This window comes from Cucumis melo, chromosome 5 (genome assembly GCF_025177605.1).
Source record: "Cucumis melo cultivar AY chromosome 5, USDA_Cmelo_AY_1.0, whole genome shotgun sequence".
Lineage (NCBI taxonomy): Eukaryota > Viridiplantae > Streptophyta > Magnoliopsida > Cucurbitales > Cucurbitaceae > Cucumis > Cucumis melo.
This window is the reverse complement of record NC_066861.1, coordinates 987,202-1,001,913: the sequence shown is the minus strand read 5'-3', so window position 1 is coordinate 1,001,913 and position 14,712 is coordinate 987,202. Positions and strand designations below refer to the sequence as shown.

General features: G+C 36.7%; 3 protein-coding genes across 3 annotated transcripts; 1 reads left to right on the top strand and 2 right to left on the bottom strand.

Annotated features, from left to right (window-relative positions):
* LOC127149478 (uncharacterized) lies at positions 1-2,542 on the bottom strand. Its single transcript, XM_051085055.1, has 6 exons — positions 2,348-2,542; positions 1,440-1,556; positions 1,094-1,350; positions 788-1,003; positions 521-712; positions 1-439 (listed from the first exon to the last, which is right to left on the bottom strand). The coding sequence occupies exons 2-6, from the start codon at positions 1,549-1,551 to the stop codon at positions 92-94; spliced, it is 1,125 nt and encodes a 374-aa protein (XP_050941012.1). The 5' UTR covers positions 1,552-1,556; positions 2,348-2,542; the 3' UTR covers positions 1-91.
* A 3,952-nt stretch (positions 2,543-6,494) lies between these two features.
* On the top strand, positions 6,495-8,198 carry LOC103491526 (serine/threonine-protein kinase UCNL). The gene has a single exon (XM_008451512.3). It carries the CDS (start codon positions 6,638-6,640, stop codon positions 7,892-7,894), a length of 1,257 nt encoding a protein of 418 aa, XP_008449734.1. The 5' UTR covers positions 6,495-6,637; the 3' UTR covers positions 7,895-8,198.
* Positions 8,123-14,429, bottom strand: LOC127149382 (uncharacterized). Its single transcript, XM_051084596.1, has 3 exons — positions 13,322-14,429; positions 12,908-13,058; positions 8,123-8,157 (listed from the first exon to the last, which is right to left on the bottom strand). Exons 1-3 carry the CDS (start codon positions 14,033-14,035, stop codon positions 8,123-8,125), a joined length of 900 nt encoding a protein of 299 aa, XP_050940553.1. The 5' UTR covers positions 14,036-14,429.
* Between the last annotated feature and the right edge of the window lie 283 nt (positions 14,430-14,712).

The following is a 14,712-nucleotide window of genomic DNA, read 5'->3' as shown; positions in this document are numbered from 1 at the left end:
TTAAAAAAATAGAATTAAAATTAATAATACGAATAAGTTGACTACAACAAAATATAGTTCTTAATATAGAAAAAACATAAACATAATGAAGCTAGGGATCATGTGGTGGTCCCTGTTGTGCACGAGTTAGGTCTTCAATCATCTTTTTCATAGCTTCCACTTGTGAAGCTAATGCTTGGTGATTTCTATCTTGTACTTCAATCCGTTCCAAAGCTTCATGAAGTTTAGCTTGTAATTCAATCTCTTTTTGTGTGGACTGCGAACAAGATGTCGACGAACTGCTTGCACTTGCCGTTCTGCGGGCCTTCGGCTTGGGTCCCCAACCAAGGCCTTTTGAGTAGCCTGGTCGTCTACCCAACACCTGATCGCATATCTCATCCTCAGAGAGTGGCTGACTACCCTCTGGGATAGGCTGGGATTGGAGTTCCAGCATTTGATTCTGCAACAAATTTAAAAATTATGTTAGGTAACGCGCAAAAATATATAATAAAAGTGGATAATTAATAAGGGTATAACTTACATGCGCATCCTCGGCGGCTTGCGACACGAATGTCCCAGCTCGAACGTGTGTTTCCCGGAACAATTCCACACGATCGACCGGCTGCCCTCTTCTTTCAGCGAGCTCATGCTGTCGTTGTAGAAACGACTTGGACCCGCTACTATGATTGTAAGGCTGCTTCTGTCTAGCAGCCTTGTTTGTCCGTGATTGCTCCTGCATTAAAACAATTATATTGTTTATTTCTTATACATATAAAAACTTGTTATCATAATTAATCATGACAAATACCTGGAATGCACGGCTGATATAATGGTCGCAGAGGAAGTGCCAATCCTCATCACGTCCAACCAATGCGTTTGGTGGGTTGGCACGAGCCTCCTCCGGGTCGCTGTACTTTTTGAAATGTTTATGACAGTCGGCCCGGAACTCTTTAAAGGTCGTGAGCATCTGATGCTCAACAAACCTGTTCATTGCTTGATCATTGAAATCAAGCACAAAGAATCGCTGCACATTACAAACATAACACATTAGATTGGCTAAAGTTAGATATGTTTCAAATGAAATCATATATAAATGTGTAGTGCATTTAATTACCTGGAGGTCGCCCTTGACGACCTCAATGTATTCTCTCCCAACGTCCGTCCACTTAAGACAGCGGACGGGAAATGTCTTTCGCACGCACACGCCTATCGCCTGGCTGAAGCGAACGGCGTGTGGAGAAATAGGCTTCTCTGCTCCAGGGGCGATCGTCATCGGAATGCGCCCATTTATTGCAACGTGGCGCTCTAACTCCAAGAGTCGAGACTGCGCACGTCTCCTAGGAGTCGGAGTCGTTTGTTGAGAAGAAGACTCTGCTCAATAAATAGACAATAACATATAAAGTTAGAAAAAAGAACATGAAATATTTGTAAGTTAAAATGAAGAAAATTCTTAGACTCACCCGTATTGTCGCCCACAGATGATGACCCTCCCGCGATGTTATTATCTAAATCGTCCTCAAACTGGAGGAACATATCGTCCGTCTCCATAAAAGTTGATCGTCGATATGACATAATGGCTATGGACATAGAAAACAAACATTTTCAATTTAACTTAAACCTCCCTCTCCCCAGATAAGTAGTAATTCCATTTCATAATAATTACACGACCACTGTACACAAGATAATCTTCCCCATAGAATTTCTATCAGATCAAGAAACTCTTGCATTAAGCAAGTCTTAAATCTAGCTTTGCTTTAAATTATCTCTTTGCTCTAATATTTTCAGAAACTTAGCATTCTAACACATTCTCATAAATCTCATGTTTTAAGAAATATGTTGAGTAGACCCATTAAAACCATCCGTATATAAGATTGAAGAATGTTAAACATTTTGTATAAACACAAAATTAAAAGTTTATTAGGTATTTCTCAAAGTTCAAACGACTAAGTAATTGGAGATCCTAAATCACAATCTCAAATTCAATAAACACCCCCCCCCCCAATTCAATATAACCTCAAAAATCTCTACACATTCAAATTTTTTATCAATCTCAAATTCAATTTCAACTTCAATCTCAACGTCAATCTTAAATCCTAAAACCACTTCAAATTCAACACTAAAACCTAAAACTAATTCAAAATCTATATCCTAAAACTATTTCAAAATCTAAATTCTAAAACTAATCCTAAAACTAATTAACTAAAGCAAAACTAAAACAAAAACAAAAAAGAACTTTAAACAATTTCAATAATACATACATTTTTTTAACTTTGAAACAAAAAAAAAACAAAAAAACAAACAAACCCTAAACTAATTTTTATCAAAAAAAACTCTAAAAAAACTAAATAAATTTACATATTTCACTTACCTAAAGTGGCAGACGGCGACGAGGAACAACGGCGAGGCGGTCGGCGACGGACGGCGGCGGAACAAAAGGATGGCGGCGACTTCTTCTTCTTCTCCTTTCTTTTTCTCCTCCTCTCGGTTTCGGTTCTGTGAATACAGAACTGAAACGAATTTAAAGGGGATTTCCCGACGCAGTGACGTGGCGTCGGGAAATCCCTCAAAACGCGTCGGGAAAAGGGGAATTCCCGACGCTCATTAAACCCCTTTTCCCGACGTTTAACGCGGCGTCGGGAAAAACCCCTTTTGCCCGACGCTGCTCCCGACGCACTGTTCACGGCGTCGGGAAAAACCCCTTTTCCCGATTTACTTTTTGCCGACGCCTTCATGTTGCGTCGGCAAAAAAGGTTTTCCCGACGCCGCTCCCGACGCACTGTTCACGGCGTCGGGGAAAAACCCCTTTTCCCGATTTATTTTTTCCGACGCCTTCATGGTGCGTCGGGAAAGATGGTTTTCCCGACGCATCGCCCGACGCGTTGTTGAGGGCGTCGGGAAAGCCCTTATTCCCGACGTTCTTTATGCCGACGTGCTTTTCGGCGTCGGGAATTCGCCATTTTCTTGTAGTGTAATATGTTGTTAGTAAATTTCGCATATATCTGTCTATCAATCTTTTTCTATACCGTAATTCATGCTTGTGTAATAAAGTGGTACACGCTTTGCACGTGTTGGGTCAATTTTATTGTGTTTTTTTTAAAAAAGAAAAGAATTATTGAAGATTTGTTGTATAATTGTGTTTATTAGAACAATAAGGTTTAAATTATAGATTAGGAATAATCATAGCAAAAAGAAGAACCTAAAAAGATTTAAGGATATAAAATAAAGTAAAGCAATACCTACGCACCACATGCATCCACTCTATTATCTATCCTCAACATTGTTAATTTTACGCTTTACTTTTTACCTTTAATTATGGGGAGGTTTTTTAGAAAACAATATTAATAATCACTATTTATACTTTAGAGAGAAAAAAAAATCAAAAGACAAAATAATCTATTATATTTTATTTTTTTATGGAATATTTTGTTTATTTTGTTATTTTTGATAATTTTCTGTATTTACCCAAGTAAAAAAGTAATTGTTGGGATGTTGAGAATTTCACGTTGGAAAAACCAATGTGAGTCACTTTTCTTATAAGTTATATGAGTTGTTACTTTTCTCATTATCGATTAGTTTTGAGATAGGACTACATATTATCAAATATGAATTAGTTGAGTTTTAGCAAATGTGTATATAGATTTGTGTAGGTTGTTCAAAATTTTGAATAACGTAATTAGTTTGTGCTATTCTTGTTTTGATCTGGAGGTCTTAGCTAGATTTGATATAGAATAATTGAGAGACCCAAACATATAAAGTGAGCTAAGTGAATTGAACTATAATAACACATTCTCTGTTGAAGATAAGATTGTGGCCAAACGTTCCTAATAGTGTACGATCTCGTTTCTAAAAAAAAAAAAAAAAGAAAGCTTTGGCCATGCTAGTTTGGATTTTTTTAGAAAAATTTATCTCATTTAATTAATTAGCCCATGAACTTTTAACGTTATATTTATGTTTTAACTTATTTTTTAAAATATAGTAAAGCTGAGAGATTTTTAGGGTTGAAAAATTAGGGAAAATAGTCATACACTTGGATGCAACAACCTACGTTACACTCGTTTTCATGCATCCCATTACAACGAGAAAGATGGAAGAAAAGAAAAGGGTGATATTAAAAAGATGGGGTTGTTATATATAGCATTTGAGGAAAGTGGTTTTGTAGATAAAAGAATATGGGAAGGGATGGGGAGGATGGGGTTGGAAAGAATGATTGGAAGTGAGGTGGGGGAGTGGGTAATGTAAGGGAGCAATAGAGCAGCAAAAGCTGCTACGTAGGACCGAAATGCCAAAGCATGTTTTTTCTTTCTTACAAATCATCTCTGTGCGAATGGTTATAATATGTTGAAATGAAATCTCATCCCCCCATCCATCCTCTCCCCTTATTGCCCTTCGGATATATATATATATATATATATATATATATATATATATATATATATATATATATATATATATATATATATATATATATATCCACAACCAATCTCAGCTTTCTTTTCCACACAAATTCCAAAAACCTGTTTCTATCACACACAAAAACCCAGCGATAATCCACATCAATTTAGAATAGAAACAAAAAAGAAATTGAGAAAAAAAAAAGTAAATTGTATTCAGAGAGAGACCGTTTATGTCAAATTAAAGCTCAAGGCGTACATGCTCGACTTTAGCATCGACCAAAGATCAACCCTAGTAAAATAGCTAACATTCGGAACATGTTCCATGTATGCCCCAACCAAAGCATTATTTTTAGGATCAAAATGGGCGTAGGAAAAAAACGATAGGCATTGACCTTAGGCAAACACAAAACTAGGGCATGTCTCTCTTGCAACCTAATAGGTTGTGTGATTATCCTAAAACGACTTCAAAGTTGCCCCCCTCTCTCTCTCTATATATACATTAATATAGTTTCATATGATCGGTAATTTATATTCTATCCTCTAATTAACTCCCTATTGTATGTATCCATGTTTTTTCTTTTGGAGGTTACATTCTTTGTTTCTTTAAAACAATGATGTCGCGTGAAGTTTAAATGTATTTCCACTATTAAAATTTTGACTATCAACGATCAATATCTTAAATTTACCTTCAATAACGTTATTTAAGGAGCATATAACTAATAATTTACACATGCAATGGTTATTATATTAACAAAAACAATTAAACACATTGTACTATATAATAAGTGCCTCATTAAATAATCTAATTTTCTCCCTAAACTCTCCTAATTCCCCTATATTTCCGTAGTCTCAGTTATTTCCTTAACTTTGATGATTGAGATAGTTATTGATTTGTGGTTTGTGGATGATTAAGGTCGATCTACTCACTAATGACGCAATTTAGTTTTTGTATTTAGTGCTAAATCACATGCTAAGGTAGCTTTAATTAATTATTGAGCCCCAAAATAAATGGATCTCACTATAAAACCTTTATATATATATATATATATTCCTAATTTCATTTAAATGATCAATAAGCTAATTCAAATAAATCATAAAAACCAAAGTTCCAGCAACAAAAAAAATCCTTCATGGCACGTTCCCATTTTCCCTTGGATCATGGCTGTCTCCATGTGAGAATCGTACGACGCAGTTTCTTTCTCTCTTTCTCTCTTTTCTTTAAAATAAAATTATTTTATACATATAGTGAAATTTCATAAAATACATACATTATATATATATTTCCTTTTCCTTTTCCTTTTCCTTTTTTGTTTTTTTCCTTGTTTTATGGTCTACACGTGTGCCCCAGCATTTCTTTGATTCTCTTTAAAAATTGAATATCTTCACTTTAACCAGCTCATTACACTCATCACATCTATACTCCTTCGTTGGCTGTCTCCCTCCCATTCCTCTTACTAATTAATAATTACATTTACCAACACTACGAACAATCTAATACAAAAGCCTCGTTGTTCGATCAATGAGTTGAATGAGGTCTAGTGATGATGTATGTTGGCGGAGTTCAAGAGCTATTCAAAAGTCTCGTTTGTTCGATCAATTAGTTGATGAGATCTAGTCACGATGCATGTTGACAGGGTTCAAGAGCTATTCAATAATTTTCATAATGTACATATAGATTTATTTATGAGTTATTTACGAGTTTGACATTTTTAATATTATCGATTTATGTTTAGGAGGGTACATGGTGTACTTGGAATTCAAAATTAAAATTATTATTTGTTGTAAGATGATACCCAAGTGGCCCTTCTTTTTTTTAATTTTTATTAAGAATCTGCATCTATTTCGATATCCTGCCATTTCTTGGCATTATTATGTTACTAAATATAAATAAAACTGATCTAATCCCTTAATTAAAACAAGCTTAATTTATATGAATATGGTAAACTATATGGTGTAGTTTAACCAAAGTAGTAGTTCTTCTTTTGTGTTATTTTTACTTTTGGTTTGTAACAAAATTCGTTAAAGGTGTTGTATACGAATCGCTTTTGTGAAAAGCAACTAATTAACAACTTACAAGAGAGAATCGAGTAGTAACTGTTGGAAGAAAAAGAAGGACCAAAAGCATTTGTTAAAAAAGGCGCAAAATACGCTTCTAATACCAACAAATCCAAATTCTTTCCTATAAATTCCAAAAAACAACAACTCTCTTTCTTCAACCTTTGTTGTTGTTGTTGTTCTTCTTCTTTCTCTTGAAGGTTTTAGATATGGATTCGTCTCACCCATCGTCCCCACCGGAGCTTGATCTTCACAGTCTCAGACCCATCAAGGTGCTTGGAAAGGGAGCCATGGGGACTGTATTTCTCGTCCACGATCGAATTTCTGACGAGTCTGCTCATTTCCCCTTTGCTCTTAAGGTCGTTGAGAAATCCTCTTTTGCTTCCAAAGTCGACGCCGAGCGGCGAGCTCGTTGGGAGATTCAGGTTCTTTCTCGTTTGTCTTTCCCTAAACCTCACCCTTTTCTTCCCGACATTGTTGGTTCTTTCGAATCCGATGAGTTTTTGGGTTGGGCTGTTCCGTACTGTCCCGGGGGCGATCTTAATGTCTTGCGTTACCGTCAATTGGACCGGGTTTTCTCTCCGGCTGTCATTCGGTTTTATTTGGCGGAGATCGTTTGTGCGCTGGACCACCTTCATAGTATGGGTATCGTCTACCGAGATTTGAAGCCGGAGAATGTGTTGATTCAACAATCGGGTCACGTTACTCTCACCGACTTCGATCTCTCGCGTACTTTGACACGTAGAACAGTAAAAGACGTTGTCTCTCTTGAAAATTCCGGTCATGAGAAGCCGCCGATCGCCGTAAGACGAAAACCGGGGCGGAACTTGACACGGTGGATCATGTCGACCTCTAACGTTAAAAACGGGTCAAAAAAGGCTAAATCGGCTCGGGTTAGTCCGGTGAGTCGTCGGAAGTCGAGTTTCACCAATGGCGAACGGTCGAATTCGTTCGTCGGAACGGAGGAGTATGTCTCACCGGAAATTGTTCGAGGAGACGGACATGAATTCGCCGTCGATTGGTGGGCTCTAGGGATTCTCACATACGAGATGCTCTACGGGGCGACACCGTTCAAGGGGAAAAACCGGAAAGAGACGTTTCGAAACGTTTTGGTCAAAGCTCCGGAGTTGATCGGAAAGCGATCGGATTTAACGGATTTGATCGAAAGGTTGCTCGTAAAGGACCCCACGAAGCGGTTGGGGTACGTACGAGGCGCGTGCGAAATCAAAGAGCATGCGTTCTTTAACGGTGTTAAGTGGGACCTACTAACGGAAGTCACGCGACCGCCCTTTTTACCTCATCGTGAAGAAACGGAATGGACGGGGAATTTAACGCTCGGTTGTGAGAGTATTACGGAATACTTTCACAAACAAAGATCACCGCCTTCGTTTCCACCGTCGCCGTCGTCAACTACACCGTCGACGTCTTTCAGTTGGCAGAATGACATGTCTTTGACAGAGTTCTAACCCACACGTGCGGGGGTTGCACGTGTAAGAGTTCAATATTCTTTAGCCTCTTTGTGTAATTTTAATGTACATAAATGGAATAATCCCACCCGGCAGTAGGTTAATTGAGAAAATTGACAAAGATTAATGTGTTGTTAAGGTAATAATAGGTAGGATTAGTACTATAAACTCGGGATTAACTTGGTGACAATTAAATCATTAATGTTTCTTTTGTAATTGAATGGAATATCAAGCAGCGCTGGGGAGGCGTATGCGTTTCTTTCCTTATAAAAAGAACAAAGGGAATCAAATTCCTTCACCTTTCTTTTAATTCATCCAATCAAAAAATTGTTCTTCTTTTCTTCAACTTTAATTCGTAAAGAAAAAAAAAAAAAAAAAAGCTTTTTTTAATGCCAATCAATGGATGGGTTTCATTTTTTCTTTCAAATTTACATTCTTTTCTTTTAACTCAACTCATATTGGACAAATTTGAATCTCTTTCCCAATTTGTGATAAAAGAACAAAATGAATTATTGTAATTATTAAAAAAAAAAAAAAAGAAAATAGCGGCTACGGAAAAGTTAAGAAGAAGGGCTATAGGGATTATTATGGGAAATTGCCAAAAATAGGTTAAAAAAAGAGATTTAAATGAATTTTGGGACAAGTTTTCAAAAGAAAGACTTTTAGGACAATTTGGGTGTGAATAGACAAAAATGCCCTTCCTTTCCTTTCCCTCTTCCACGTTGCTTTCCCTTCTCTGATTCGTTCTCTTTCGCGTATAGTTCCGTTTCCCTTCTCTTTTCTTTCGTGTAGAACACTTGAACCTACTCCGGCCATCGTCAGTTGTTCATCGTCACTTGCCCATCGTCGCTTGCCCATCGTCGTTTGCCCTTCGTCGCTTGCCCTTCGTCGCTTGCCCTTCGTCGGTCGTTGTCCAGTGCATTTCGTCGCTCCTATTCGGACCATTCAATCAACTTCGAGCGTCTTATTTAGGTGAGTTTCATGTATAACCGATTTTCAATTTATCTGCTGTAAGTAAATGTTTGTTAGGGTATTTGGTGCTATTTTCATCCGTAATTGTCTGGTTTTTGGAATTGGACTTATTTGCCGTAAATTAGTTTAGTCAAATTTTGGTTTTAGGTTCTTAGAAAGTTCAATGTTCAATGGCTAGTGAAAAATGAATTGAACTAGAGGATGAGGATTTAGTTGGATCAAATAGAGGAGGAGTAAGCAATAGGAATAGAAGGAATTAAGGTTTTTTTTTTTTATCTCGCATTTTTTTTTTATCTCGCACTTATCTCGCACGTATCTCGCACGTTCCAAACTTTCACTATTTATTTCAAAATCAACTTGGTACACCTCCTAATCCATTTAGAGCTATTCTTTGCATGTTTAGTAACTCTCTTAGGCCCTCATGCTTTATCTCGCACGTATCTCGCACGTATCTCGCACACATCTCGCACGTTCCGAACTTTCACTATTTATTTCAAAATCAACTTGGTACACCTCCTAATCCATTTAGAGCTATTCTTTGCATGTTTAGTAACTCTCTTAGGCCCTCATGCTTTATCTCGCACGTATCTCGCACACATCTCGCACGTATCTCGCACACATCTCGCACACATCTCGCACGTTCCAAACTTCCACTATTTATTTCAAAATCAAATTGGTACACCTCCTAATTCATTTCTTTACATCTTGCACGCATTTTGTAGGTTCTTAAGTTCAAATCAATTTTTTAAGATACAAAAGTACTTAAGGTAGTTTAAGGATGGCACATGTTCGGATTTTAGTGCGTCACGGTGGTGAATGGGATGAGGGACGAAGAAAATATGAAGGAGGAGTGTTAAAAGGCATTGTTGTCCCTAAAGAAATAACACACAAAGATTTACAGTCTGAACTATATGACCTTGCAGAAGTTGACCCTACAAAGTTTGACATAAAGATAAGATGTATATATGAGATCAAAGGGGAAAAGGAAGCTCCTCCATTTGAGTTAAGCAATGACCGTGATTTGAAGTTTTATATTCTTAGTGAAAATCCATTGGAGGTCCCCCTATACCTATCGTTTGAGCCTACAAGCAATCGAAGCATGAAAGTGTTAAACAAAGATTACAATTCAGTATCTGGGAGCAACCAAGTTCAAAATTTAAACCCTCATCCTCCTCCAATTGGAATGGATAGATTAGATGAGAATGAAGTTGATATTGGTGAAGTCGAGGGTGGCTTGTGTCATAACATGATAGGGACCAATTCGGCTATATGGGAATCATATGAGTCATATCATTCAATAGATGATACTTTTACATTGGAGTCAGTTGAGATGTACAATGAATTGTTTGACATCCCAGAACAAAGAGATGCTCCTACAAAAGATTGCAAAGGAAAAGGTAAAGTTGACTACAGGTCCTCTAGTCGGAAGTTGAAGACAAAAGGAAGTGGCTGGTCGGAAGAAAGCTCTACAAGTGAAGAGTTGGATGTAGGACAAATATTTTTTTGCAAGAGAGATTTGTCAATGAGATTAAGTGTGTTGGCAATGAAAAAAAATTTTCAGTTTGTAGTAAAAAAGTCTACAAAAGAGGTTCTTTTCGTTAGATGCATCGACAACAAGTGTGGTTGGAGATTGCGAGCGGTTAGACTGAAGGATTCAAATATATTCAAGATTAAAAAGTATGTGAAAGTTCATTCATGTTCTCTTGAGTTTTTGAATCGTGACCATAGGCAAGCAAAATCTTGGGTTGTTGGAGAATTAATCAAGTCCAAATTCAAGGGGCCCGGTCGCATATACAAACCACGTGATATCATAGAAGACATGAGGCAAGACTATGGCATAAATATGAGTTATGAGAAAGCATGGCGTGCCAGAGAAAATGCATATGAACGAGTGCGAGGGTCTCCTGAAGAGTCATATAATCTTTTGCGTAGATATGGTGAAGCACTCAAATTTACAAATTCAGGTACAATATTTCACATGGAACTCGAAGATGATCGTTTCTTTAAATATCTTTTTATGGCTGTTGGTGCATGTGTTAGAGGATTCTTAAATTGCATTAGACCGGTCATAGTCATGGACGGAACATTTCTTAAGAACAAATATCGGGGTCAGTTGATAGTGGCCGTTTGTTTAGATGGTAACAATCAGATCTATCCTCTAGCCTTTGGAGTAGTTGATAGAGAAACAGATGACTCAATACAGTGGTTCTTAGAAAAATTGAAAGGTGCAATAGGGGAGGTGCCTAATCTAGGCTTTGTGACAGATCGGAAAACATGCTTCGCCAAGGGTATTTCATCAGTTTTCCCATCTGCATTCCACGGCCTTTGTGTCCAACATTTGAGTCAAAATTTGCATGATAAATATAAGAATGACACGGTTGCTACTTTGTTTTATAATGCATCGAGAACATATCGTGAATCAACGTTTGTTGAAGCGTGGAGACATCTTCTTTCATTTCCTAATGGTTCAGGGAAATATTTAAATGATGTTGGAATAGCACGATGGTCTCGTGTTCACTGCCCAGGAAGACGGTATAACATGATGACAACAAATATAGCGGAGTCCATGAATTCTATACTGAAAGAACCTAGAGATTTGCCTATTGCTTCATTCCTTGAAAATGTTCGAGCTTTGCTACAACGTTGGTTTTGGGAGCGTCGAGAAGAAGGCATTAACTGTTTTACCTCCAAAAGTAGTCAAAAGAGTTGGTCGACCGAAGAAAAAGAGGATTCCAAGTGTTGGTGAAGCTCCGAAATTGCATAAGTGTGGTCGGTGTAAACAAATAGGTCACAACAGATTAACGTGTACCAATCCAATTTCATATACCGACAAGTCGAGCATACAAGATTAGAAATTTCCCTACCAATGTACCAAGTATTACACTAATTAATGAATGTTTGTTAATGATGTGTTTTCTTAATGATTTGTCCCAACATTCTTACTTTCTGTGCGTCCAAATGGATGAAGAAGACGAAAATAACGATTGACTTATTCATTTAAGAACACAAACACTGGTTTTATGATCGTTTAAAAATAACTAAATGTTCGTTTAAAAATATGTAAACGATCGTTTAAAAATAACTAAACGATCGGTTAAGAACAACCAAACGATCGTTTGAAAACAACTAAACGATAGTTTAAAACAAAACTAAACGATCGGTGAAACAAAACTAAACGATTGGTCAAACAAAACTAAACGATCGTTTAAAACAACCAATCGATACCTTGAAATTAACTAAACGATCAGTTAAACAAAACTAAACGATTGGTCGAACAAAACTAAACGATCGTTTAAAACAACCAATCGATCGTTTGAAATTAACTAAACGATCGACTATAAAAAACTAAACGATCGTTTACATAAACTAAACGATCTTTTGAAACAACGAAAGACACCCGCGAATTGTTTACAACCGCGATTCAACATTTCAAAAAAAGTATGCGAATTTACAATATTGCCCCTTTGGTAAAAACGACCGATATATATATACGTTCCGCCTTCTCACTTTTCGTTTTTCGTCACTACGCAATACACAACCGCACTGATCACACCTTCGTTTTCTCTCAGTCCATTGTTACCAAATATGAAACAACTAACGTGAATACACTTAACAGTTTCATTCCTAACCTTTCTTTGAAGTCCAATGTGCTTCAATATGGTTGACATCAGGCCCTTCAATTCGTCAATATCGGATTTTATAGTATTAAGTTGGCCTTCAACAACCGCTACTCGATCTTGGAGATTTCGAATAGCCTTTTTCATCTTAATCTTGGACTTCTGTTTCTTACTCTTTTTCAACTCATCTTCATCGTTAACAACTTCTCGTACTCTTTTTGAACCACCATTCTTCGACTGAATAATGGTAGATGAGCGGAAGTTTTCAAAAAGTTCACCTGAAGCAATTTTCAATTGCTCCTCTTCAGGTGTCATCTCAATGACCGCCTTAATTATAAACTGCAAATAGAAAAAGGCAAATGTATTTAGGACAAAGAAATAAGCACAAAATCACGCGATCCTTAAGTAAGTTACTATTGCTTGCTACTTACCATTGGCGAGTCAAACACCTGGCTTATAGTTTGGGACTTTGGTGATTGTTGGCACACCCACCTCAGCATTCGTGGTATGGCATGATCGTTTACTTTATCTACACCACATCCAATGATGGTTGGTATAGACTCATATGCCCAAACCTATTCCACATTTGACAAACAAGTTTAGAAAGTGCCACAAGATATATATAGATATATAAACAAGTGGTTATACAATCGTTTGAAAACAACTATACGATCATTTAACATAACTAAACGATCGTTAAAAAGAACTAAACGATCGTTTAAATAACTAAACGATCGTTTAAAATAACTAAACGATCGTTTAAAATAACTAAACGATCGTTTCAAATAACTAAACGATCTTTTTAAAGTTTTGAAGTAAGAAGTAAGAAGTCAAATACCTGTAATGCATGCGGAAATCCATTGATAGTATATTTTTTTGTCTGTGTTGATTTCTTCTTTCCCTTGGCATATTGCTTGTCCAAGGCTCTTTTCAATGCACTTAGCGTGCGTACAAAAACAATCCGACCCCAATCATAATTATTAAATGAATTCCAATCATCAGCAATCTTCAAAAAACCAATGTCCACTTTGGTTCGCCTATCTTTTCCCAACAAAGATATCTCTATAAAGTAGACTAAAGCTAATTTGACGATATCATCGTCATCACCCTCGTATTCCAAAAATATATCTTCTAAGTCGCTAACGTAAACACAGTCCTTGTCTTTGAAAAACTTCTCCAACAGTCGACTGTTCCCACCCAACTGAATATAGTCCTCTTTAGGACCCCATAGTCCAGTTACGATGTTAAACTCTCTCCTACCGAAAGTACAAACAACGCCCCCTAGTAGGAAACTTATAGAATCCTTTCCTTCATCTTCCACCTCCCTTAACAGTAAGTAGTGGATGAGTGGCCCATTGAAGACAATATTTAGGTCCAAAAAGTGCCCAAACTTTGTTTTCCTAAATAAGGCTAATTGATCGGGTTTGAGTTTGGCCTTAATATTATGTGTTGTCTTTTCCAAATGAGACAAACAGCTTACTAGGGAATAAAAATGATGGGAAGGATTAATCTTGTAGAAGGGTCCGTCGGTCGATGTTGAAGTCGATGTCATGATTCAAGCCAAGAAAAAGCAAATATATTGAAAATGGGTTACAGATAAAACTCACTGAAATAAGAGAACACGCTCAAAGTTGATTCTTAGGTTCGAAAAGGAGAAGCGACGAAATGCACTGGAGGACCGACGACAGACGAACAGTCGGAGTATCTTCGAAGAGCAGAGCGGGAAATTTGAAAAGCCAAAGAAAGGAGATGTTTTTTTTTTTTTTACTTCAGGTGTTCTATGCGAAAGAGAAGGGAAAGCGAACGTGGGTAGGCGAAACAATCAATAGAGAGCGATAGAAATTTAATGAAGGGCATTTTTGTCTATTCACACCCAAATTGTCCTAAAAGTCTTTCTTTTGAAAACTTGTCCCAAAATTCATTTAAATCTCTTTTTTTAACCTATTTTTGGCAATTTCCCGATTATTATTATTATTAGGGATCTAAGTAGGTTTTTAATTAAAATTTTAATAATTTTATGCCCAATTTTTTAATTTCTTTTCATGTATAGAAAATAGAGCTGATCCCTATCATTGCGAGACAAAATTTTCTAAAATTGCGGGATTTTATTTTTATTATTGAATGTAATATATAATCTAATATATAAATCTATAAGCCTGAAAATGTGGAATAGAGTTTACAAAAATAGTAGGATATGGAAAAAGGAAGAAGAAGATGAAGAAATTATTA

What these genes read in the sequence shown, in the direction of transcription:
- LOC127149478 (XM_051085055.1), bottom strand. Translation starts at nt 1,551, where the DNA reads ATGTCATATCGACGATCAACTTTTATGGAGACGGACGATATGTTCCTC. An exon ending in TCGTCAAGGGCGACCTCCAG is followed by an intron (nt 1,004 to 1,093) that starts GTAATTAAATGC and finishes TGTAATGTGCAG; the next exon opens with CGATTCTTTGTGCTTGATTT. An exon ending in AAGCCGCCGAGGATGCGCAT is followed by an intron (nt 440 to 520) that starts GTAAGTTATACC and finishes AATTTGTTGCAG; the next exon opens with AATCAAATGCTGGAACTCCA.
- LOC127149382 (XM_051084596.1), bottom strand. Translation starts at nt 14,035, where the DNA reads ATGACATCGACTTCAACATCGACCGACGGACCCTTCTACAAGATTAAT. An exon ending in GATTTCCGCATGCATTACAG is followed by an intron (nt 13,059 to 13,321) that starts GTATTTGACTTC and finishes AATGTGGAATAG; the next exon opens with GTTTGGGCATATGAGTCTAT. An exon ending in TGACTCGCCAATGGTAAGTA is followed by an intron (nt 8,158 to 12,907) that starts GCAAGCAATAGT and finishes TCTTTTTATAAG; the next exon opens with GAAAGAAACGCATACGCCTC.
- LOC103491526 (XM_008451512.3), top strand. Translation starts at nt 6,638, where the DNA reads ATGGATTCGTCTCACCCATCGTCCCCACCGGAGCTTGATCTTCACAGT.